This window comes from Glandiceps talaboti, chromosome 2 (assembly GCF_964340395.1).
Source record: "Glandiceps talaboti chromosome 2, keGlaTala1.1, whole genome shotgun sequence".
In the NCBI taxonomy this organism is placed as follows: Eukaryota; Metazoa; Hemichordata; class Enteropneusta; family Spengelidae; genus Glandiceps; species Glandiceps talaboti.
The window spans coordinates 1,759,502-1,786,954 of NC_135550.1; the positions used below are offsets into that span (position 1 = coordinate 1,759,502).

General features: G+C 38.7%; 1 protein-coding gene across 1 annotated transcript; it reads left to right on the plus strand.

Annotated features, from left to right (window-relative positions):
* Positions 1–2,430: 2,430 nt before the first annotated feature.
* Positions 2,431–25,600, plus strand: LOC144453588 (neuronal acetylcholine receptor subunit alpha-3-like). The gene is made up of 6 exons (XM_078144912.1): positions 2,431–2,553; positions 9,514–9,713; positions 19,401–19,445; positions 22,747–22,854; positions 23,798–24,568; positions 25,057–25,600. The coding sequence occupies exons 1-6, from the start codon at positions 2,496–2,498 to the stop codon at positions 25,174–25,176; spliced, it is 1,302 nt and encodes a 433-aa protein (XP_078001038.1). The 5' UTR covers positions 2,431–2,495; the 3' UTR covers positions 25,177–25,600.
* Positions 25,601–27,453: the final 1,853 nt, after the last annotated feature.

Below are 27,453 nucleotides of genomic sequence, written 5' to 3' on the forward strand. Positions count from 1 at the left end.
CCTCCCCCTTCGCGCTCTCAATAAATTTCATGGCAACTCCCCCCCCCCGAAATGAACACAAGAAATTTTCCAAAATGCCCCCCCCCCCACCACCACCACCAAAACACCGCCCCAATCGGTTATAAATGTCCGGGCCCTACTTTCAAGAAGTTGGGGACAAGATAAAACTAAAGACAATTGCGCTAGATTTGGCAGCTATATAAAACGTCAAGCCCTTGTAACAATATTTAGTTACTGTAATAGAGTTGCCATGATGAGAAAATAACGAATGATAACAGTACAATTTTAAAATCGGGGGAGACACTAACCATGTGAAAGACTGGAGAGTGAATTGACACTGGGCAACTATTGCTACATGTATGGCATTTACAGTATGAATCGTATAATTTTGTGGCCCTATTATTTCCCTCCTTGAGTGGCTAATGTACAGTAACATTTATACTGCTGTCGTGTTTATATTTTCATTTTTACGACTTGGGACAAGCCTTGGAGGAGAAAGAACAATGTTATTAATCTGTTCGTCTCCTAGTCCTATGCGTTACTTATTGTATTGTAATTATTTGTAACGACCGTGTGCATAGCGTCGCAGGTTTGAACTTGGCTTCGGTTTTGACCGTGGAGCTGTTAGCAACTATCTCTCGTGGCTATGGCTTTGGAGTGAGGCCGTGAGGCAAAACTCCTTGCTAACACGAAATAAAGTCTATGTTCCACTTTTGCAACATATAGCGTCTTGTATGCAGTTATCCTTTTCCAAGTTACACCAGTTAGTCCTAGAGATTATTTTCGCGATTGGGAATTTTGCTCGTGCGTTTGAAATCACATTATTGAATCATCCCCTGTGTTGCTACAGTGCTGCGTCATTACTTTACTTTATACAGTCCTATGCTGCACCGTATTCATAATTGGGGCCACTATATGCAATAGGCGACACAACGTATGAGCATAAATCCCAACCACGAAAATAATCTCTAGGACTAAATGGTGAAACTTGGAAACAGTGTAAACGAATAATAGTCTAAGAATGGAATTTGCCAAACATACCTTATATTATACCTGTCATGCGTTACCTTCGATGAAGGTGGTGTGCCTTAGGCCTTGGCGTACTTGGAGGTTCTGTGTTTTTCTGTCATTTGTTCTTTTCCTTATCAAACACAATGTAAAAGAACAACGCTGTGTTGATTTAAAGTGCACACGTGATGGACTGATTTATATTGTATTTATCAATCTAGTCTATCAGGCTATCAAGTAATCTATAATAGTCAATTTTATGTTGTTCGACGAAACATATGGAATGAGATTTTAATAAACGAGTTTGACCTTCCACGTGATACAAAGTCCTTACAAATTGGATGGGCATGTGCTGTTCTTGTGTGTGACATTGACATATGCATAATAGATACTTTGTTTTGCCTTATCAAACTTAAAGCTTGTGGCATAATTTATCTTTGAATTATTAGAGTTGCATTATGATTTATACATGCTTATGTCATGTCTAGCAAACATTTCATGATTATAGACCAATACTTTATTCTATTTACATTTAACTGTTAGCAAATCAGAACATTTGAATTTGTAGATAAAGTGCTTGTATATCATACATAAGTAACTAAAACAATCACACCAATAGTCATGTCTCTTCTAAAGCAAATAAATGAGTAGCCTGCAAGAACCATCGTGACATGGCGCCTTATCGGTCAGCCAAGGCTCTCGTCTAGAGGTGTGGCTACAACTGGGGATTCGAACACATAAAATATATTATCGTCTGTGGTATCTCAGTTCGACGTTCCATAAACAAGGGCGCTCATGAATATTCACAGAAATGAAAGAACATCCTGCGCACACCATATTTAATTCTATTAATTTCAGCTGTAACAATAGTATTAAAGATAAATTACAAAAAAGTCAAGACAACTGTTGATACTCTACCACCAGGAACACGAACACACACACACACACACACACACACACAGGAGCGCGCGTTTGTATACTAATTAGATGTAATGTTTCTTATACTTCTTTTCATACTATTATTTAAAAACCTTATCCAAGGTGGTAGCTGCGTTGCTCAACATACTTTGATTTGTGAGCCGCTGCTTCAGTTAACTGCAGTTCCTCGCAAAAAAAAACGTGTGCTTTCAATAGTCTTACGTCAGTCATAAATTCTTAAGCTTTTGCAGTTGTGTTTGAGAACACACATGAAAAGAAATAACACCAAGGTTTATCGTTCTCCTTTTTAATGTTTTGGCATATCATATTACACGCTTACATTGCTTTGACCCAGACTGAGCAACAAACCGATTGTCTGGACAATGTAAATAAGACTATGTATACCTGAATGCAACATGCAAATGTTCCATCCAAATCGTTCCGCAGTGAATTGTGTCAGTCACGCCACCTTTTAACCGATGACGTACGAAAAGGATATAGTAGCTACTACACAACTTTCACACGTACACTCGGGCAACACACCAGGGAATCCATATTTGGTTTCAGATATGAGTATCTCTAAGTTGGCAGCGATTGTCAGCACTTTTCTCCTGTGCTTGGTCATTGGTAAGTTTTCATTTTCGGTCGTATGATCTTTTGCACAGTAATGTCATAACAACAGTGAGCTGTGTTTCGTTTGTTCATGAAAGTATATTCTTCCATGGTTTGTTGAACGACCAAAAGTCGTTGTGAATGAGACTATTTACTCAATGAGTGAATACAAAAATACTCAGAATTGAGGTTATTCATACCAGGCTAATTCCAACAACATGGGTTGACCACAACGTTATGAGAGATTAAGCGAGCTACACAAATCTTGTTTTTAATATGTTAGCCATGCCTAAGGCAAGTCGACCAATCATTTCTTTACCAACGTACAGTGATTTGAATACAAGAAAATACCATAGACATGTGTTGATGTTATCTAGGTCTACCACATATCACACAAACCCTAGTCATTACAAGTCGATCATCAAGAATCCTATCTGACACCCAATATTATAATCGGAATGACTAAAAGTATTTGATATGTTTACTTGTGGTCTGTCGTTTGGTAAACTTTTAGAGGGCTTGGCTCCTATATGGTAAGCAGCGTTACACAATTTGAATGTATTCAAAATCAACCACTTATCAATGCAGCACATTGTATTCAGACCAAATGCGACTAGGCAAGCCGTTGTTGCTACTTGCCGTGAGTGATTTATCTATGTTGGAATCCGACCTATGGCTTTTAGCTTTTAAGTTCTTCGCTCAATCGAGAAATTTCGCACAACTCTACTATGAAAGGAGGGTGTACTCCGGGGTGTACTTAACACCATTCAGTCCGTAGTACAGTAAGCAAACTAAGAAATATATATATTACTAACACCAGCCTAATTCTACAAAGTTCTTCGGTTGGCACCGGTGATTCAACTTTATCATATCATAGCATATCAAATTACAGCTAGAAAAGGCTAATAGCCCATATGAGCTGATCAATGTCAAATTGTCCAAAACATACATTTAGTAACAAAGTGCGTGCGTGTATGTGTGTGTGTGTGTGTGTGTGTGTGTGTGTGTGTGTGTGTGTGTGTGTGTGTGTGTGTGTGCATTAGTTCATGGTCCGAATGTTCATCACAAAGTCGAAGTTTTTCTTGCATCGTTCACGATAGTAATTACTTGTAGAGTTCAGATAAATGATAAAAATGCATATACAACTTTGAACTGAGAGATGGTAAACAAAATACTGTAAATGCTTAGTGATCAAAAACACTGGGGTTTGTTATATACTTATGGTAATTCCAATATGTGTCGACTGTTTTTGAAAGTATTTAAAGTTGGTGACAAGTAGTTTGCACATGTATTTTGAAATTCAAAATTTCACAATGTAGGAGATGCTGGTTTAACATATTTTCCATTTAGATATTTCCACACTTCAATCATATCCCCTCTTTTTCTCCTCTACAACATGCTTGGGATTTCCAGATGTACTAGCCGGTCCTCATAGCTTAAGTCACGTAGTTCTCCAAGTTGCTCGGTGACTCACCTAAGAACATTTTGAATTAAGATAGAATCTTTAGTAAACTGAGGTGACCACACACCATTGGCATTTTCAAAATGGGGACATACGACTCCGATGAGTAATCTTTTCTGAGAGTCTTTTTCAAGAAGGGTATAAGATCTTCTTCTCAATCCAAGAATCGGATTTGCCTTGTTGACATGTTTTTCAATGTGCATTGTAAATTTCAACTCTGTGTCAACGTTTACTCCAAGATCCTTCTCAAGTTCGGTGGTTTGTAGTGGTATTTGTAAATTGATGCTATACAATGTGTACGGGTACGTAGCATTGTTATGACCAATATGCATGACTTTGAATTTCGTAGCATTGAACTTCAGCTGCCACTTGTTAGACCAGTTTGTCAAATTATCAATGTCATTCTGCAACTTAGCACAATCACCTGGGGTTGGTACTGTTCTATAAATTTTGGTGTCATCAGCAGACATTAACCAGAAACTATTGATCACAGAGTCAGGTAAGTCATTAATAAAAGAAATGAATAGAATTGAGACGAGGACATTTCCCTGAGGGATACAACTAATTACTGATGACCAGTCCGATGGTGTTCCATTCACAAATAACTGTCTGGCGTCGATTAGATAAAATGTTCTATATCCATGAAAGTACATTCCAATTAATGCCATACGCCTTAAGTTTGGTAACTAATCTCACACGGGGAACAGTGTCACATGTTTTTGCAAGTCAAGATACACAATATCAGTTTGGGTGTTGGTATCAGAAGCTTGACTCCAGAGATCAAGTGCGGCTAATAAGGGAGCCTTCAGTATTTACAAGAGGGGGGAGGGTCGGGGGAAATTACACATGGTCTGTTAAGTAAAACATGACCCTCCCCTTTTCTAAAACATGACCCTCCCCATGACAATTGCATATACTGAACGTTAATCAATATTCCCATTATATGTATACATACAAATTAAATGATTTTGACTGTATTAGAAAGCAATATTTGTACACATAAAGTGAGAGGCAGTAAAAGACTGGCTAGTGACCTTTCTCTTATAATCATACACAATCTAGTTAGTATCTAAAACGAGTTTTCCATGTTGTGCACACTCTGCCTGATCTGGTCACTTGCAAAATTTTCTTACAATATATGTATTTTTATTCTTGTATTTTGGCATGTAAAGTACTCATCTCACTTTTACATCTCAAAACACACAAAACAAATTGACAATAATTGAATCTTCAATTTGGTCACAAAACTACAGATTGTAAAATGTGACCCTCCCCCGATTCCTCCGCCCCCCCCCCTGTAAATACTGAAGGCTCCCTAAGTTCGCAGTACATGAACGACCACTAAAAAACATGTTGATGTGTACTGAGAACAAATTATTGGTGTTCATATGCTTGGTAATGTTTTCACGAATGAGTTTTTCTATAAGCTTACAAATGACATGTACATCGGTTAGACTAACTGGTCTGTAGTTGCTGGCCTCAGATTTCTGACCCTTCTTAAATATGGGATTTACAAGTGCTTCCATCCAGGTTGTGGGAACTTTGTTAGATGCCAGTGAAACATTAAAAATGATCTGCAGGGGAAGACAAATTATTCCAGCCAGTTCCCGGAGAATCGTGGGATGTAGACCATCAGGGCAAGCTGACTTGTTGCAATTTTATTATATAGTTGGGACAGTTCCTTGGATATTGGAGACATCTTGTTTAGTAAAAACACTGCTGAAGAAATTGTTCAAGACTTGGGCTTTTTCACAATCAGAAGTAGCCATTCCATCAGCAGTCTTCAAGTGACCAATACTTTTACGTGCTTTAATTTACTGTTTGCATACTTGTAGAATGATTTTGGGTTGACTGTTGCTTCTTTTGATACATAATATTTCTCTCAAAGTCCCTTACTGCTCTTCTGCATTCCCATTATCTTGGTTCCTTGCCTTGGTATAGTGTTTATAATCTGTCTCATTTAAATTGAGTTCATTTTGTCCATAAAGTATCCCATGCATCATCTGTATCATTGCCATTAAGAATTTCCTTCCATGGAATTTGTTCTAGATGCTGACACATTGCATTATAATCACCTTTATCATACATAAAGTGACCCCATCTTCTTGTTGTATTGACTGGATAACATTTGAAGGAAATTATTTTACCATATCATCTTCGTTGGTAAGGACGAGGGCCAGTAAATTTGATTGAGTGTTTTGTCTGAAATGTGTGGGTTCTTTTAACATTCTGGTAGAGACAGCAATCCCTTACTGATGAGTAATAGTGATGCATTAGTGTTGGGGTCTGGTTGTACAGTACAATCATTCCAATTTGTTCCTGGAGTGATGAAATCACCAACAATCGTGACATGAGTAGCAGAAATCGATGAACGTATTATATCAACTGAGGATCACAGCTGCGTTATCGGCGTTACTATTGGGAGAACAATAAACACAGCCAAATAAGAACTTGTCGCCATGTTGAAGCTTAAGGGGAGAACCATTTGATTTCGGCGGGGGGCAGGAGGAAGTGGGTATGGCAGCAATTTTTTTCCCATCACTGTGACAGCAATTTTTTTTCTATTATCAGTCCTGCATCAAATATTTTTTACATATGCAGAAGCAATGCAAATTTGTTTTCTCGGTTACCAATTGGACTTCTACTTCTACTTCTATACTGTGTAAACATCCTAAAAAGGATTATTGGAGGCGCACTGTCTAAGATGACGCATATATTTTCAATATTTGTGAGCAAGCCTTATGGTTTTTTCCAGCGTTTATGATATAAGGCTGCTTTCACAAAAACTTCTTGGGTGTTGGGGGTCAGGAGATATGAGGGGGTCCTCGAAAAAATCTATCTAAAAAAAATGTGGATCATGGGGGTACATGAAAAGTAAATTGACTTCATGACCCCACACACATGGGAAAATTAACCTTTTAATAGTTCGTCAGCCTTTTCAACAATGACAACAACAAAAACACCAAAGTTCTTAAGAAATTAATATACATAACAAACAATTGTCTGATTTTAAAATCCTTCAAATTTCACATACGAAATAATACATCAATGTAAGAGTTGAATGGCACTTGTTGTTTTTGGTCCAACAATACCATTATCTTAAAATGTGTAGAAAGCAGCTTCAAAGTTGAACATATCCAGGACCAGAATTACTGTCAATTAGTCATTTCCTCTGCTGTGCAAAAATCAGTTTCAACAAACTTGTCAAAATGCATTTAGAGCAAAAAAGTATATCTTAGCCTATTGCCAAAGTAGAATGTCATTGACAAAGAGTCACTTGGGAGGAACATGCAACAAACGGATCGGAGTGATTGACAAATATCAAAAACTCTGTAAAACATGCTTGTAAAATTCCTCTCCTATTGACATGACTATAAGTAGAAGTTAACAACATAAACTGTAAGGCATGCTAGATACTTTCTAGAAATGGTAAGTTGAACACCCGCTGCTAAATGTGTAACAAATAATGATATTGGCAAGTTAACTATATAAGAGAAAATGGAAATAAACTACTTATACTAAACTTTGCATAAATATAAGTATTAATAAATAGATACTTAAAATACTCAGAACGTATACCCTAAAATGTGTTGCAGGGAAGGAGGTAGCGAACTTAGTCACAATATATGCAACAACTCCAATAAACATATATTCATTTTGATTTACCACTTGATGCAATATTGTGTGAGTTGAAAATATGGCTTGGCTTGTTTGAATTATACATTTATTATAAATGGTTCTCCCCTAATATGACACCAAACACTTTCATTAAAGTTTGCATATATCTTATCACTGCTGTACACTGCATTGCATTTTTTCTTGAAAAAGATGACAACACCACGGTGGGCAGATTCGATATTAGAGAAGACATCATAGTTAAGGCCATAATTTAATCAGCCATAGCGCTGGAAATATAGGCGCTACGAGGTTCCGACACGTCTTCACCCACTCCTTTAAAGTAGATGGGTGAGGACGTTGTCGGAATCTCGTAGCCTATATTTCCATAGCTAGGTCAACCTCTGTTTGACTCGATGTCTCTGTTTATATGTAAATTACCTATACTTGGTATTACCTATACCTGGCACGGACGAGGTACACGATGGAAAATAGCCAAAAAGAGAGTCTCTGTTGCGCTGACACAGCCAGAACGCAACAGATTCATTAAGACATGCAAATGCAAATTGAACTTTCGCCTAGTTCGTTACGCCATGCTACTATTATTTATTTAGTGCACATAATATATCCCAGAGAATTATTAAAGGTACAGTCAGATGAAACAAACAAGAAATATGAACAGAATCAATGTAAACTAGTCACTAAAATAGAAGACTAAAATAGAGAGAGAAAATACATTTCATTAATTTAAGATTCATTCATTCATTCATTCATTCATTCATTCATTCATTCATTCATTCATTCATTCATCAATCAGTCAGTCAATCAATCAATTGTGTAGGTCGGTACCGCTGAATGGTTAATTGAAAACATCAAATTGTTACGGATGACAGAATACAACTTTTTAATATTCGCTAAGTTTTGATGTTTTGCAAGGTCACCGTGAACTCTCAGCTGTCATGAATTAATACTTAGAACAAATGTTTGCATTTCGCCAATAGTATTCTTCTGAGATGACGACATTAAGTTATTAGAAGATGATAGTGTCAAATAATGACTGATTACACAGACAGTTGGAAGAACGATGACGTGATCACATTGTTTAGCTAGTTTTCATATTTGTCAATATCATTTGCATTGAATTAAGGCGACGACAACACTTCCGTTTTAGTCATTTATGGTGCTGATTATGTTATCACCCAATCATTTGAGTATTGTATATTTTGTGTTTATAAGAATTTAATGAAATAAAATTATGGATTCTTTCTTTGGAAGTTGGAGCTGAAGGCAACAGCTAGGCCTAGACTAGGAGCTTCCATCTGCTCCGTGACTACTTCTAAATGATCCCGGTTAACCATGAACATTGTGTGTAGTCTGAGCTAATTCCCTAAAAGTCCAAGTCGATCCCGTGTACACAGTGGAGAGAGAGAGAGAGAGAGAGAGAGAGAGAGAGAGAGAGAGAGAGAGAGAGAGAGAGAGAGAGAGAGAGAGAGAGAGAGAGAGAGAGAGAGAGAGAGAGAGAGAGAGAGAGAGAGAGAGAGAGAGAGAGTAACATTGAAGGAGGGTTACGTTAACAGTAGAGGTTACCCCTCAATTTGTTACAAAATCACCATAGGTAACGATTTCAAAAAGTTCAGATCTCGTTACTTATTTCATCGTGATATATGTTGAATTGAATAAAGTACCATCATCGTTTTAATACGAACATGTTGATAAACACGGGTATGGAATATCATCGTCCAAGTTATGAAACATGCTATTGGTCAATAAACAAGGCTCGTTTCATACCGTCATCTCAAACATAGCATCATATCTGGCACACAAAGGTGCACTTTGAATTTCATCTATGGTTTCATTCCTAAATAACACTGTCGTGTATTTGACATACCCTCCTCTAGGTACCGATGGCGTTAGTGACGTTAGTGACGAGGGGTCGAGGGCACGTGCGCAAGCCAAACTCTATAACGATCTTTTCAGGAATTATCACAATTTAGTAGCTCCTGTCAAACCTCACCCAAACGCTACTCGTGCAAAAGCTGGAGCCACATCTCCGTTAGTTGTCACCATCTCATTCGGGTTACAACAAGTTTTAAAAGCTGTAAGTATTAATTATCTTAATTGTTACTGACAAAAAATCCTTAAAGGCTTCTAGACCAAACTTCTGTAGAGTATAGACATTAAAGGCTTCTAGACCAAACTTCTGTAGACCTCCTAACCCCCTTGGGGAGCCATACAGGGTGGTTTTAGAACTTACTTATACAAGCAGGTATTCTAGACCACATGAACCCCAATTGATATAGATGTAATATTGAAAAAGAATTGAATATATACTAAACCAAAAATAAGATATGATTAGTGAAAATATAAAAGGTATCAATCAATTAATTAATTATTATTGGAATTGGTTTGTAGCGCTTACCAAAGATCATACAAATAAGCCAATTTCCATCTCACAGCAGATCTCGCGAAATATACAAATATGCCGAACAACAGTTATCAAAGGGGGTCACGCTATGAGCGAAGCATTTTCCGTCACCAAGTTTAATAGTACGCTATGCACGTAATGTGTTTCATACTGGTGTAAGCTTACTTTAATACTACACTTACACCATAACCTGTATGTACCGTTGACATTTATATTGTTGACAAATACGTGCGAAAGCTAAAAATATCAGAGAACTAATGCCCTGTTTTGGTCCTAGAGTTCAGAATTGAACTGGTGGAAATGGAGGGCGCCCTTCTGGTGCACTTTAGAACCTTTAATTGGCCACACATGCGCAGTTCCAATCATTTGTAACTTTTGACTTTCAGTGCACTGGTTGTATTCTCAAATTATCATCACCCACAATGGCATTAAACTCAGAAATGAACATCGATATTGCAACTGATGATCGAAAACATGTCGAAGACTTATCAGAAACCGTCAGTGATATCAAGGCAGAACCTACGGCTGAAATACCTGTGGTAAAACCCAAGATCAAACAATAGAACACACGCAGCCAGACCTCGACCAGTAAACCTCGAGGCAGACCGCCGTCTCGTCCAAAGGCACGTAAAGATAAGTTCTCATTTTCGCCACGTTACGGTTTCGCCGACATTTCAAGTCCGTCATAGTCCGACGATTTCGAAGAACTAAGACTAGCTATGTCTGAAATGCAGTCAAATTTTGCAGCACTAACTCAAGAAATCTGTTCACTTCACAAAGAATCGCCAACTGCCGATGACATCACAGAAAATGTTGCAAGTTTCGACCAGCCAAGCAAGCAAACAGCTGCCGCTCCATGTACGAACTTAGACACAACAAATCGTCAATAACCCACTAATTTATCTCAGCTGAAAGAATTGATGAACGCTGATACCTACCTACAAGAACAACTCCAGTCATCACAAAATCAGTACATCCCTCCGGCATTACAACAACTTAGCAGCACTTCATCATGCACGTCTACAACCAGTGGTAAGTCCAAATGATATCAAACCAGAAAAGACAATGTAAAATATTCTATCGATTGGCCTCATATGGAAGCACTACCTCACCCTACCGGAGCAGGTAAAGAAATTACGTATGACTCCTTATCCATTAGTGACTTGTAAGTTGTATAGTGTTATACTGCCATCTTACTGTCGACAAGTGTAACTGACACAGCACCTCAATGGCCTTATGAAATACGCCACAGTATACCCATGGGATGCAGTCCTGCAGTATCATTGGGCATACCTACAAGATATAGAGTATGGACATCACACTTGGAAGGATGAGCCCAACGATCTAAAGGAAATCTTCCTCTTCCCAAGAGCCAATGAGAAAGCCAAGTTCAAGCCTAGGTCAACAACATCAGAGAACTCACAACACTGTTGGTCATTCAATAACAACGGTAAATGAACAGAGGGTACCCAATGCCAATACAAACATGTATGTAGTGCTTGCCTCAAGTTTCGCGGTAAATCCGCAGACCATGGCAAGTCTTTACAACGACCCCAAATACCAGGCAGAAAAAGCTAACCAAAACAAGAAATCTGAATTTGTGAAACCACAGGTCAGTGTTAGTGTACAAACTGAAATTCCTCCAAATGCATCGCGTAATGCACAAGTTCAAACTGAACCATATAGTGTGAAACGTGTTGACTCTTCTACTTAAGTCCAGTATGGAAAGTAACACAATAAATAAACAGAGTTCTTTCAGTGTAATGAACACTCATTTGGACAACAACACTTTTCACACAGAAAGTAACACTTCCAATATTCACAATATTTGCATTGAGGATAGTACCACTGTCGATCATGATAAAGCATATTTTTCTCCTAATGCTTCATGTTCACAGCCATTCCCTTTCAGTACCAAGGTTGATATTTTCAACAATCACACCCAAATTAATTCACAAGTCGATGACCACAATAGCGTAACAAATGTATAACATCCTACTGCCCAGGTAAACACAAACCTTGCAAAGCTACCATCAGCACATAGTTGCATGTGCGTCACTACTGGCATGTTTGATACTACTATTAATAGTAATGATAGTTACCCATGTAACACCATAGTTCAGATCACTGACTACAGTAACACTCATATACAGCCACTAGCGACCAGTGTGATCTCAAAAATCAATACTAGGATCAAATTACTAGTAATGTTAGCACTGGACTTGACACGAGTTGTCATATGCCTAGTACCATACATATGCCACAGGCTTATCCGCTACATGCCATACTATTGCTTGTGATTTCTATGAATCTGCCAACAGCAGTGATTCACAGGGTATTTCGCGCACACCACAACATCAGTGCTATTCTACAAATGAATTACCAAATAATAGTAGTGCATATGGTTGCACTGGTACTCACAATGAGATTCACAATTCTATAGTTAACACACACAACTTAGATAATGCTAGTAATCACAATGTAAATGAACCCACTGTATCAAACATGGCATTACCTAATCACACGCCCACTACCACTACTGATAGTATCTCTACCCATAGTGAAGGGAGTTACTACACTAACACTGGTGATTCAAATATTACTCACGATAAGTCACCTGATCACATGAAAGGTTTAAACCCCCGTGCTGTCACATACAAGCCACTTTCTCTTCCAGCCACTCCCATTCCAAAGACAAACATCACACCAACCCAATTAATTCAAGCAGGATGACTGGTGTGCACCTGATGAAATACTTACAACAGATGCGTGTCTTCAGGGTGCAGGCAGTACCTGCTGATCTTACATTCCCCAGGATGACTGGTGTGCACCTGATGAAATACTTACAACAGATGCGTGTCTTTAGGGTGCAGGCAGTACCTGCAGATCTTACATTCCCCCGGACGACTGGTGTGCATCCGATGAAATACTTACAACAGATGCGTGTCTTCAGGGTGCAGGCGGTACCTGCAGAGATGAATATTTCCACACAACATTCCCAGAGTTAGTCCCAGCATTAGAACTACTTGCTATCGTACTTGCCTGCAAAATATGGGCCAAGAATTTGAAGAACCTTAGAATTATAGTTAACTGTGACAATGAACCAACATGTTATTAATTCAGGTCAATGTCGGTATCCAACAACGTTAATATTCCTTCGAGAATTGTGGTTCATCGCAGCCATCTATGACTTTGAGATACGAGCCATTCACCTATCTGGTATTGAGAACTGTGTTGCCGATGCACTAAGTTGTTGGTCCTTATCACCATCCTCCAAACAGCAATTTAATGCTATCACTCAGGGTACAGAAATGACACAATGTGTAATAAACACACACTTGTATACTCTAACTCATACATGGTAATATCATTATCTTCCAGGATCTGTAACAAAACCCCTGCATGAAGAACTCAAGCTAAAAGTCCAACAAAGCACTGTAATATGAAGTCACATTGGAAGAGTTACTTATTTTGTGTAATTTTACAGTTACAGCCAGTCCCAGCATCTCAAGAGACAATAAGTTATTTTCTTGAATTTCTCTCAACCTCGATCACTAATGTCGGCACAATTAAGAACTACTTAAACAGTATTGCAGTTCTTCATGAATTGAACAATTTTCCCCGCTCAGTTGTTCACAGCTTTCTCAGCAGTCTCATACTCTGCAGCATTGGTCGTTTAAACCCTCAGTTACCAAAACAGAAGATGGCAATCACACCCGAGATTCCATTAGCAATCTACAAAACCTCACACTTACCAACCCACTACATGTCGCATTGTGGGCAGCATTTCTAACCGCATTCACCTTTTCCATTGCAAATCTAACTTGGTTCCACCATCAGCCGATTCTTTCAAGCCCTGAAACTATTTAGCATGACAGAACTTTCATTTCACACATTCTGGGTTGTTATAGGCATCACATGGTCAAAGACAATCCAGTGCCATGAGCACGTCCATACCATTCCAATTGCTAGTATCCCTGGTTCACCATTGTGTCTGGTTTCAGCACTTTGGCATATGTGCAGCCTGGCCCTAGCAGTACCAACTGCACCGGCCTTCCTGTTTCCTACCCCTAGGGGTCTGTCCACTTTAACCCATAACATAGTTACTGCCCATCTAAAGAACTTATTGTCCCAAGCAGGGTTTACCCATGACTTTACTCAGGACACAGTTTTCGCAGAGGGGAGCTTCATGCGCCTTCGCTGCACAAGTTCCAGGGGAACTCATCCAGATGCATGGTGACTGGAAATTGCAAGCATAACTTTTGTATTTGCAAATCCCATTCCAACAGCATATCGAAGTCTCAAAACGTCTGATCATTTTCATTGTCAATTCCTCATGTTCACAATAATGTGTGCGCACGTTTTTCCGACCAGGAATGTATATTTAGTCCAACTCACCTTTAGTCGTGTAATTGTTTTGTTTTGTTTCATTAGAATGCCTGAATTGTTCAATTTCATACACAACCATAGATAGATCATTAGGCGCACTACATTCGCACATCTGGTAACCAATTAATGTCAAGTTTTAAAAAGAACAGCTTTTCAGGGTTTTTGATGTACACAAAGTTTGCTGGCCCTTTTCAGGCCATTTTCTTCCAAGGCAGCAGGGACACAGGCTTGGCAGCCACTTCGATTGGCCTAATTCTTTTCAGCAAGGTCCCAGTACTTAATAAAACAGGCACCTTTGCCTTTGCTGCAAACCCTGTGTCTCTGTCTTTTTGTTGTTGTTTGGCGCTGGTAATTAATTTTAAATTATCAAGACGGGTCGGGAAATCATATCAATACATGTAGTCTAGTTCCTGATGACCAATTCCAATTTTACACTACATTATCTTCATAATACTAGTCTAGTTCCTGACAACCATATTCCGATTTTATCCTACTTTATTATGAAGATAACATAGGGTAAAATCAGAATACGGTTGTCATGAACTAGACTTGTAATGTATGAAGGTAATGTTCTCCATGAGGTGTTTTAGCAGGGCACGGCATCCTGGTATCGATGGCCAGTGCACTGCTTTAATGTTTTGCGCCCTGCTTCAAATGTTGTGTGCCCTGGTATATCAGTCATGTGCCCAGTTATCATTGGCTCCCACCTCCCGTATTGTTCCATGAACGTACATGTAGTTAGAGGAAGTGCAAATACTACAAGAGATGTCTTCATGGTTACTCCAGGGAAAACCTGCTGAAGGCTCATAAGCCTGAGTGCCAAGGCATAGGTCAAACAGCAGTCTGGTTGGAGACACCAGAGGAGGGTAAAAACAAACTATTCTTCAGAATTGGCACAAGCAGCTCCCAGCCCCCTATATTATATCTTGAAGAAGAATTTTTATTAGAAACGTCGAATTTTACATCTATTTATTCGGACTGTCTCACATGTTCCTTATGCATTTCTTAGCTGCCTATATTATATATGCTGACTTTCATTACCAAGATTGCTGTGGCTACATGTGACCCAATTAAAAGCAACACCAAAAAGACTCAGCAGCATAAGGCCTGTGGCTATGGGTACATTGTGGTCAGGTGTGATGATCATACTGAGGCCCCAGTTGTTTACAGAGGGCACAATGTGGCAGAACATCTCCTAAAAGCACTACAGGAAGAGGAAAAGAAAATTGAAACAGTTCTAGCTTATCCAAAGGCAATGAAAATAACAACTTAAGACTGGTGCAAACACCATACCAGCACCAACTGCCATATTTATGATAAGCAACTCAATGGAGACTCTGTCTGGGATCACTGCCATATCACTGGAAAATATAGAGGAGCTGTTCATAATGTCTGCCATTTGTTGTGGTTGAATTTAAAAACTACAACTATTCTAGTGGTTTTTCACAACCTTCAGGGATATGATTCCCACCTACTCATGCAGGCTATCAGCAAGGTGGAAAATGTATTCCCAACAACATGGAGAAGTATATCTCTTTATCAGAGACAGCTGCATTTTATTGACAGTGCCCATTTCATCTTCGCCTCCTTGGACCAGCTTGTATCAGCCAACCGACCAGAGGACTTCTACATCACCGCTAAATATGTAACTGCTGAACAGAAGCAGCAATTACATGTACTAACGCAAGAGGCCTTCTCTACAGCAAGCTCAGTGACGAAAACATCAGTAAGAAGGACTGCGAACACACAAAAAAGGTCTGGACGAGCTTCAGGTACAGAAACATGAGACTACCATGACCTATACCTCCGCACTGATGTACTCTTGCTGGCCAATGTCTTTGAGACCTTTCAGGAGACCTGCCCCTGGCAGTATTGTCTTTACCCCATGTGATACTACACCAGTCCCTGTTTAAGCTGGGATGCCCTACTTAAGAAAACAGGTGAAGAACTGGATTTGCTAACTGCCTACGACATGCATCTCTTCATTGAGAAGGGACTTCAAGGAGGGATCTCTGTGGTTTCAAAGCATTATGGCAAGGCCTACAATCCACAGGTTGAAGGCTATTATGCAAACAGCCTCTATGGCTGGGCCATGAGCCAGCTTCTGCCCACAGGAGCTTTCAAATGGGTTGAGGGCTGTGGAGCAACAGCTCATAACAAAGCACAACAGTGGGCTACATCCTAGAGGTAGACCTGGAGTATCCAGAGGAGCAGCATGATGCACACAATGCTTACCCACTGGCACCGGAGCACATGGTCGTTCCAAAACACAAACGTGGATGTCTAAGTATCAGCTGAAAAAGCAAACAGCTGAAGCAAGGAATGCTATGTGCCCCATTACCACAATCTACAACTATACCTCTCACTTGGGATGAGGCTGAAGAAGGTCCACAGGGCTCTGCAGTTTGAACAGAGACCATGGATGGAGCCCTATATTCGGATGAACATAGAGCTTAGGAAGAAGGCAACCAGCGACTTCAAAAAGGACCTGTACAAACTGATGAATAAGTGTGTTTTTGGAAAACTATGTAGAACCTGCACAAGCATGTAGATGTAAAGCTGGTGCGCTCACATGAGGAAGACAAACTGAGATACCTGATAGCTAGTCCAGCCTTTGCCTGACAAAACATATTTGACAATGATCTGGCAGCCTTTGACATGCACAAGAGTAGACTGGTGTTGAATTGCACTGTCTATGTGGGGATAGGCATCCTTGACTTGTCAAAGTATCTGATGTATGACATCTACTTCAATTAGATGAAGGGGTTGTATGGAGACTGCTGTGAACTGTTATATACAGACAAAGATTCTCTCCTACTTGAGATCCAGACTGAGGATGTGTACAAGGACCTGGCTACTCACCATACCCTATATGACACCAGTGACTACCCAAAAGACCACCCTCTCACTCTACAGCATCAAAAACAAGGTCTTAAGGAAAAATGAAGGATAAGTGTGCTGGAGTTCCCATTGTTGAGTATGTGGGCATTAGGCCGAAGATGTACTACATCCAGAGATCTGATCACAAAGAGATCCGGAAGGCTTGTGGTGTGAAGAAGTGTGTTGTGAAGAAGCAGCTTTACCATGAGTAAAGGAGGAGGCTCTCTTTGAGACGAAGGCCTTCCCAACATGGGATGGACGTGTTGCGAAGTGAGAGGCACCAAATGTATGGCATACGAGTGAACAAGGTGTCCTTGTCCCCTTTCGACTCTAAGCAGTGGAATGCAGAAAATGAGGGTGACAACCTGGCATATGGGTATCTACTCAATGCTTCTTGACACCACCCAGTGGCAACTTTATATCAGGAGGCACCACAAGCATCTCTTCTTTTACAAACCCACATTTCGGCCCATCCTGTAAATAATACAGGACAGGTTCACATACTTTTGTCACAGGCCTTCTAAGCCTGTAAACCTGGAGTGACCACAGAGGGTCAGTTGCACAGCAGCAGCCTCCCTCCAGCTATCCTGGTTGGTAAAGGTATCTCACACCCACACCAGAGGGGAGTTTTTGCTCCTCAAGACAAACAGGGCCGCCTGCAATCACACATGGTGTTTGTGTCACCCTCCTGGCCTTGATGGAATGAGAAGGCTTTATCCCAGTCAGGCATGTTGCCTCGTTGTTCAGAGCCTAAACAGCAGTAGGTAGTTGGGTGCCCCATTCAGTTGACCTCTGACCCTCAAGGAGCCTTATCTATTGATACTGGTGCCTGAACAGTCACTCTGAACGGTGCGGTTGAAGCGCTCCACAATGGGCTGGTCATTGTGGATGTCCACACGACAACGCCTAACTGAGACACCATGCTTGGCTAACAGCTGAGACACAGAGCCCATAAATACGTGTCCAGGGTCTACCTGTATCAACAGGGGCCATTTCAAGGAACCCCTCACATATATGCATGTTAGGGCACCAGTCATTTCAGCTGAGTCCTTTGAACTGAGTGGTTCAGCCTCTTTATAGCATCGGGCTACATCAACCACAGTCAAAGCATAGTTGTAGGTCTTACGATGCCAGTGATCATTGGGTAGAAAGAGGACGTTGGCCTGGTGAACCTCATTGGGCACATCGAATTTCAACCAAGCCTGAGCCACATCTTCAGAGACCTTGGTAGCCCCAGCCAGTTTTTTTGTGGTGGCAGTACCCCTTGCATTGGGTCTGTAGCATTGCACACAACTTGATTTCAAGCTCGCTGTCCATTGGAAAGATATTCCAACATACCTATAAGACTCCAACAGGACCAACATGTCTCAGGAGCAAGGTGCTCGACTGTAACCCACTTAGCCCTCGGGTTGGTTGTCCCTAAAAACATCCTAGTTGCAAACCACTGTATTCAGCCCCATCTTCACGCCATAACTCAAGAATATCCTATGCCATTTTAATCATATGGTGACCACCAGGGATTTTGTGTTTTCAAAAGTTGTACCCAACTTTTTGTGGTGAATGCACAGTAATGATCTTCGGGAGTCTCACTTTATTTTTGAATATTCATATTTATTTAACTTGTAATTATTTTTTTAATCTGATTAAAATCTACTTGGCAAGTTTATAGGCTGCAAAGCAACAAAATTCATCCCCAAAATTATGAAGGTAATCTCATGGTCTTTTTTTGGTAAACTGATGGTGTGTAGAAATCTGAAAGGGTGGGCGAAGCAAGTGCTATTCCCGTGACCTGGGCATATTCATTGATTGTGGGATCAAAATCCCAGTAAGTTTGCATGGCCTTAACAGTGTAGCTCTTCATATATCAGAAAAGGGAAATAGTTGGGGGAGTATCATATATTACTTTCCTTCAGCAAATGGTTGTGGTAATTCATACAGATGCTTTAAATTAGTTTTACAAGTTGTAAGAATCACGATTGTCATACTTCAAATGTACTATATTTTGAAATTACATATAAATATTTCTGTGGTGTTTTTGTGTCACTTTGACATATTTTTATGATTTTATATTTGTCACTTTTTTGTTACAAGGATACTGAATATGGAGAATTGACGGGACGCATTTGGCTGTCGCAGGTAAGACTTTGTGCTGTGATTGATAATATAAGATATGATGGTGGGCCAGTGTGGCTTGCATATTACTGACTAATTTGCATGCATAGTCTATTGGCAATGTATCTTATCAAAACAGATGCAAAGGGAATACCTTCCATATGAGAAAATATGCAAGCCTTTACATGGATATTCCTCCAAACATGTCAAAATTGTGAGTTGAAATACATGACGCAATTGTGAGTTACCATACACCAAAATCACCGTAATATGTGGATTATTTTTTCCAAAATTGGACATAAAACATGGAAAAAAATAAAAATTAGTTTAAAATGTCCTTGATTTGGGCATGCATGTATGAGTTAGTGCTATATGTTGTAATACAAATTGTCTTCAATAGGATAGCTGTTTCCATGAAAACTTACAGTATGCTGAAAATGTTTTTTGGTTAAATACATATGCATCTGACAAATAACATAAATTTAATAAAAATCAGGTTTATTTACATACTGCCTACCCTACATGAGAAAGTTCATTAGGATGAGTTCAAAAAAGTGGTCATTTTCATGAACTGTACAGTTGCCATGGTAACCAAAATCACCATGTTATGTGGATTTTTTGAAAAATTTGACAAAAAAATAACATTTAGGAAAACTTCCTTGCTTTTGGAATGTAAGAATTGGTGATATCTGTTGTATCACAAATTGTCTAAAAGAGGAGAGCTGTTTCCATGGAAACAAAGACATTTAAATGTGCTTTGGTCAAATATATTCCTTTTACAATATTTCTATAATGATTAGAATAACATTATCATGTAGTAACCACATCAACTAGAGTAATCTGTTGTTCTGAGATTTTAAAAAATCATGGTTACCATGGTTACCAAAATCACCATAATATGAGGAAGTTTTTCCAAATTTGACATAAAACATTTAAACAATGAGGAAAACATTTCCTCTCTTGTGTCCTGTATGAGTTGCAACACAAATTGTCTAAAATAGACAGCTGTTTCCATGGAAGCAAAGTACATTTGAAATGTCATATTTTGGTCAACTATTACTGTGACAAAATTATAATGATTAGGATAATAACATTTTTACGTAGCATCCACAAATAACATGGGAAATTTGAGCCGAGTTCTAAAAAGTAGTCATTTCATAAACATCCATTTCCATGGTAACCATCGCAATATTATGGATTTTGCCAAAATTAGACATAAAACATGAAGAAAAAAAATTAGGAAAAGGTTTCCTGGCATTTGGCATGTTTGAATCGGTATTCTCTTGTAACACAAATTGTCTAAAAAGTAGGGGCATTATTTCCATTGAAACATACAGTGGGCTTAAAAATGTCATGTTTTGGTACAACATACGCCCTTTTCAAAAAAATGTTGCATGCCAAAAGTGAAAAAAAATGCCAAAACAAATTAAACTCAAATAAGAGTACTTAGATAAATAACCCGACTTCGTACCTTGAATCCTGTAATTTTTCATAATGGTAAAATATATTTGAATGAAATAGGGTGCAAAATTCACACAGTATGTTAGTATGTTAGTTTTCTAATTCTGTAGTCATTGGAGGGGGTATTGTTATCAGTATTACCTCAATGTAAAATATGCTAAAGCAACCTTTCAGTCAGTGAATTAACCAATCACCGAGAATTTGATTGACAGATTCCATTGACCAATCAAATGAGTGTAATTCCGCCATGTGCACTTGCACGTGTCACGTAGCCTACGACAAACAAAGCAATAACCTCCAGGGATTGTACCATCCCCACTGACTGTTCATACACTGATTCAATTTTTTCTTTCCGTAAGGAAGGAGATGTATTAGGTGGAAAGTCTGTGTGTCTGTGTGTGTGTGTTTGTGTGTCTGTATCACCATTTTCTAAAAAACAGCTGCATCAATTCAAACGAAATTTTGACAATGGCAAGAACTGATTAGGTTTTGGTAACCATATCTCAAGAGTGCAAGCTTCAAATTCAATATAATTTGGTACATACATTTGTGATACCTAAGCACAGGTCAATAAATTCATCACAATCTTTCAAACTACATTTCTTTGAGCAATATATTGAACAGGTGTAACTTTTTATCATGTTTTATTGCGTCAGTTTGCCTGCACTTTGAAATCGACTCAGTCGTGTACACCTCCGTTTCCACTCTGAGATGAACAGAGAGACTTCTGTTTTACCCCTAAGTAGTAGTTTCCTCCAGCTGTAGCATTGATCATGTAATATTTGAGTGGCGGGATTCATCAGGCTAATTCAGACATATCCGGTAAAACAAATAAAAAAAGTAAAACATGTTTCTCAATATTATAAGGTTTGATGTGAATATATTGAAAAGTCACCTATAGTAAATTTTTTCCAAAGAAAAACGTCAATGTCAATACGTAACGAAATTACAGGCTATGAATAACCGAATACATTCATCACTTGCATCGCAAATGTTTTGTTAACATGTTGCCGAACATCGCAATTTCTCAATTCAACTTGATGATTTAGGAATGTTACTGTACCAACAAACATAGAAAAGTAGTTATTTTTTAAGAACATGTAAAACAAATTTCAATTATCGACAATATAAATGTCAAAACTGTACTTCCACAAATTAACCGGAACTATGTCATCAGTGGTCATATCGCATACCGTACGTCTTTCAAATAGTGTAATAATTTCTAGTGATGTCTCGTTACTTGATACAATGTTACGATAATCATGCTAACAGGCCTACTGTTACAATAGTGCGAAGTTTTGTCGCCGATATGACTACTTGAGTACGGTAGCAATTAATATACATAGTACACAAGATCAAGCCCTCGGCGTGGAGAATGCACATAGTATATGGAAGGTGCATGCACTGTGCCGGCCTTGGGTGAATCGCCAATTTTTATCGCATAGTATATGACATGCATGCGTACTAGTCTTTGAGCCACGGCGCGAACGAATACAAACACAAACTCATTGTGGAGGTGACAGTAACACACAACAAATGCCTTTAAAACTGTCAATGTGATGGGGTCTTATGACAGAAAAATTCCATGTCCCTAGTGAGATTCAAACCCAGGACCTTTCTGACTACAAAACTTGAGCTCTAACAGCTACGCCACAAGCAGGCTGTGTTAAAATGTTTTTCATTGAAATATTTGAACAGGGGAAGGGTCATATTTTAGAGAAAGGAAATTGAGGGCGGGTCACTTTTTAGAACAACGGACTAGGGGGAGGGTCACATTTTATTCCACAGACAGTGCTCGATTCCCCCTGCCCTTTCCCCTGTGATTACAGAAGGCTCCTTGATAAATTTGGATTTTGTTTCTCAGCAATGGCAGGACCATCGTCTGGTTTGGAATGATAGCAACATTCATGTTCTGCATGTATCATCACCTAATCTGTTATGGCGGCCGGATATTGCACTTTACAACGGGCAAGTAATAATTGTTTCATCAGAGCTCTGAAAACTATAGTAAAGTTTATCTCATCAGACTTATTATGGTGCTCTGATACCACCTGAGAAACACATGACTTTCTCACCAATAGTATTTCAATAGTTCTAACCTATTTGCATTACTTTTTCATTGTTTGCAATGGTAGAACACATATGAGCCGAAAGACTACCCAGCCTTGTGAGTCTGTGAACAGTGATCTATTGATTAGACACCGGTTAAGTGTTCATTTGTTCTTTGTATGTTTCAATCTAAAATTGACATTATGTATCTATTTACAGTATATCTTTCAGTCATGTCCATAGCCTAGACCCTATGCTTGCAGTTGATTAGGGCATAGACCCTCTGATTTGGGCTAGTACCCACAATCCACAGCATTGTCATCTGTTTACTTTCCCTGTTTGTAACAAGTTCCGTTTGTAAATGTTTGCCTGTCACTAGTTGTACAAGCATAGCGTCTAGGCTGTCATCTCCATAACTGAATCATTGCATTTATGTTGAAGTTGGAGAAGTGAAACAGTTTTACTGCAAATAAGAGTAAACACTTATTAGTGAATTATTCTGTCAATGTTGTTTGTTTGTTTGATTGATTGATTGTTTGTTTGTTTGTTTGTTTGCTTGTTTTTCTTTGCAAGTAGTATTGTTAAGAATTGATTTTACTTCAAACTATGGAGAGAAGAGGTTAAAAGTTGTTCCTATACTTTCAAACAGACAACATTAGCTCATGAATTTCCATTATTTAATTTACATGTAATCATCAATAAATAAGTACATTGTATAACAGCGCTCTGTGGGCTTTGTTGAAGAAGTTTAATATAGATTAAATGAAATTTTCAAAAAATCTAATTTTATCAAATTAATTTTTTGTCACGCTTTCAGTTCACGCCTTATCCTTATTTTCTGTCTCTTTGTTTTTCTTGGCAGGGAGTTACAGGTAGAAGAGCCCTATCGTTCCGCTCTTCTTTTCCCTGATGGTTCTGTATATCATATTCCCGTTCTCAAAGCTACCACTTCCTGTGAGAAGCAGGAGAAATATTTTCCACACGACAAACTTGTTTGTAAGTTTGTGATTGGATCCTGGGGTTACGATGCTTCATACCTAGACATTCAAATGAGGGAAGATGGCTTTTGGCTAGATCACTACATCGAACATCCTGAATGGGTTGTAGTAAAACATGTTGCGGAAAGACATGAAAGAAAATATCTCTGCTGTCCTGAAACATATATTGATATAACGTATACCATAGAATTTGCACGAAATCCGTCATTCTATTCAGCCACAATGTCAACACCTGCATCTTTGATTGTTATGGCAATGATCTTCATCTTCGCGCTCCCTCCGGCTTCTCGTGAAAAGATGAACCTTGCAATTGGTATCCTCATCTCTTTGGTTATCTTCGACGCCATGTTATTAATGGTGACGTCATCAGCGACAGCTATGAGCCGCCTTATGCTATTCGGTATAATCTTAGATCTTTTCATCATTGCCGAGACATCCCTGGTGTACAACATTTACTGTCGTACTATACGTACACATCCCATTCCTGACTGGATCAGAACGGTCTTCATGGATATACTGTCACGCCCTCTCTGTCTAACTAAGCCAAACCAGAGGAGGTATGAAATGGAACTCAAGTATGCCCAAAATGGCGACGATGGCAAAGTAATGGATGAAGATCTTGACCGTAGCATTCCTAAGGTAAAGTTCTGGCATCATTTCCTTGCCATGCACTGTCAGGAAAAATCTTTTGACGTTTAATATACAACAGGAGATATGTGTGACGATATTGTGCAAATGCTAAAACTGTTCCGGGATTTGATTAGTAAAACAAACACGCATGACAATAACTTTCTTTTTCCAAGATAAATAATATATTTAGGAGCGACGTTAAAGTTAGATTATAAACATAGAGACAGACAGCCAGCCAGCCGACAAGCAAGCAAACATACTGTCTGCCAGACAGACAGACAGAGGGGAGGGGATAATAGGAGATAGTAGAGGAAGAGGGAGACCTTGATGATAAATAGGCCATAGAGTTTTACCAGCACTACCATTAGATGTGCTAGCTGTAGCAGTAGTAGAAGTATTGAAAGCAGTAATAGAAGTTGTGGTGGTAGTAGTAGTAGTAATATTGTATCATAGTATTCTCCAGTAACTCTGTGTTCCTTCATTTCTTTTATCTAAAGTTAGAGGATGCGGGAGAAGAGTGGAGATTTGTTGCAAGGGTGATAGATCGTCTGTTCTTCTGGATTTTTGTTATCATCATCATCGTTGGAGTTGCCAGCATTCTAGCCCCTACTTCCTAAGCCCAGGTGGATATAGGACACTAACTAGTATTTTAGCCCCCTACATCCTAGGCCCAGGTGGATATAGGGCACTAACTAGTATTTTAGCCCCCTACATCCTAGGCCCAGGTGGATATAGGACACTAACTAGCATTCTAGCCCCTACTCCCTAGGCCTACGTGCATATAAGGTACTAACTAACATTCTAGCTTCTACTTCACTGACCTAGATACAATAGGGCACTAGATTTACACTTCCAATGCAGATATACCTTGAAATGTAGTCATAATTCAATACTCTGATTTGTTTTGCTGACAGATTACTAATCTGTACTACAATTTATAGCTTACTTACAGCAATACTAGCAATTCTATCAATCAAATACTTTCTAATTCTTGTATATTTACTTGTGAAGAAATACACAATTACAGTTCTGTACTGAGTAAACACAACACAACATTACAGTTCTGTACTGATTACATACAACATTACAGTTCTGTACTGAGTAAACACAACATTACAGTTCTGTACTAAGTAAACACAACATTACAGTTCTGTACTGAGTAAACACAACATTACAGTTCTGTACTGAGTAAACACAACATTACAGTTCTGTACTAAGTAAACACAACTTACAGTTCTGTACTAATTAAGTACAACATTACAGTTCTGTACTGAGTAATTTACAATTACACTTCTGTACTGAGTAAACACAACATTACAGTTCTGTACTTATTTCATACAACATTACAGTTCTGTATTGATTACATACAACATTACAGTTCTGTACTGAGTAAACACAACATTACAGTTCTGTACTGAGTAAATACAATTACAGTTCTGTACTGAGTAAACACAACATTACAGTTCTGTACTGATTACATACAACATTACAGTTCTGTACTGAGTAAACACAACATTACAGTTCTGTACTGAGTTTATTCAGTACAGAACTGTAATGTTGTGTTTACTCAGTACAGAACTGTAATTGTGTTTACTTAGTACAGAACTGTAATGTTGTGTTTACTCAGTACAGAACTGTAATGTTGTCTTAACTCAGTACAGAACTGTAATTTTGTGTTTACTCAGTACAGAACTGTAATGTTGTGTTCACTCAGTACAGAACTGTAATGTTGTCTTAACTCAGTACAGAACTGTAATGTTGTGTTTACTCAGTACAGAACTGCAATGTTGTGTTTACTCAGTACAGAACTGTAATGTTGTATGTAATCAGTACAGAACTGTAATGTTGCATGTAATCAGTACAGAACTGTAATGTTGTTTACTCAGTACAGAACTGTAATGTATTCAATCAGTACAGAACTGTAATTGTGTTTAATCAGTACAGAACTGTAATGTTGTGTTTACTCAGTACAGAACTGTAATGTTGTGTTCACTCAGTACAGAACTGTAATGTTGTGTTTACTGAGTACAGAACTGTAATGTTGTGTTTACTGAGTACAGAACTGTAATGTTGTGTTTACTTAGTACAGAACTGAAATGTTGTTTATTCAGTACAAAACTGTAATGTTGTGTTTACTCAGTACAGAACTGTAATTGTGTTTACTTAGTACAGAACTGTAATGTTGTGTTTACTCAGTACAGAACTGTAATGTTGTGTTTACTCAGTACAGAACTGTAATGTTGTATGTAATCAGTACAGAACTGTAATTGTGTTTACTCAGTACAGAACTGTAATGTTGTGTTTACTTAGTACAGAACTGTCTGTTCTTCTGGATTTTTGTTATCATCATCATCGTTGGAGTTGCCAGCATTCTAGCCCCTACTTCCTAAGCCCAGGTGGATATAGGACACTAACTAGTATTTTAGCCCCCTACATCCTAGGCCCAGGTGGATATAGGACACTAACTAGTATTTTAGCCCCCTACATCCTAGGCCCAGGTGGATATAGGACGCTAACTAGTATTTTAGCCCCCTACATCCTAGGCCCAGGTGGATATAGGGCACTAACTAGCATTCTAGCCCCTACTCCCTAGGCCTACGTGCATATAAGGTACTAACTAACATTCTAGCTTCTACTTCACTGACCTAGATACAATAGGGCACTAGATTTACACTTCCAATGCAGATATACCTTGAAATGTAGTCATAATTCAATACTCTGATTTGTTTTGCTGACAGATTACTAATCTGTACTACAATTTATAGCTTACTTACAGCAATACTAGCAATTCTATCAATCAAATACTTTCTAATTCTTGTATATTTACTTGTGAAGAAATACACAATTACAGTTCTGTACTGAGTAAACACAACATTACAGTTCTGTACTAAGTA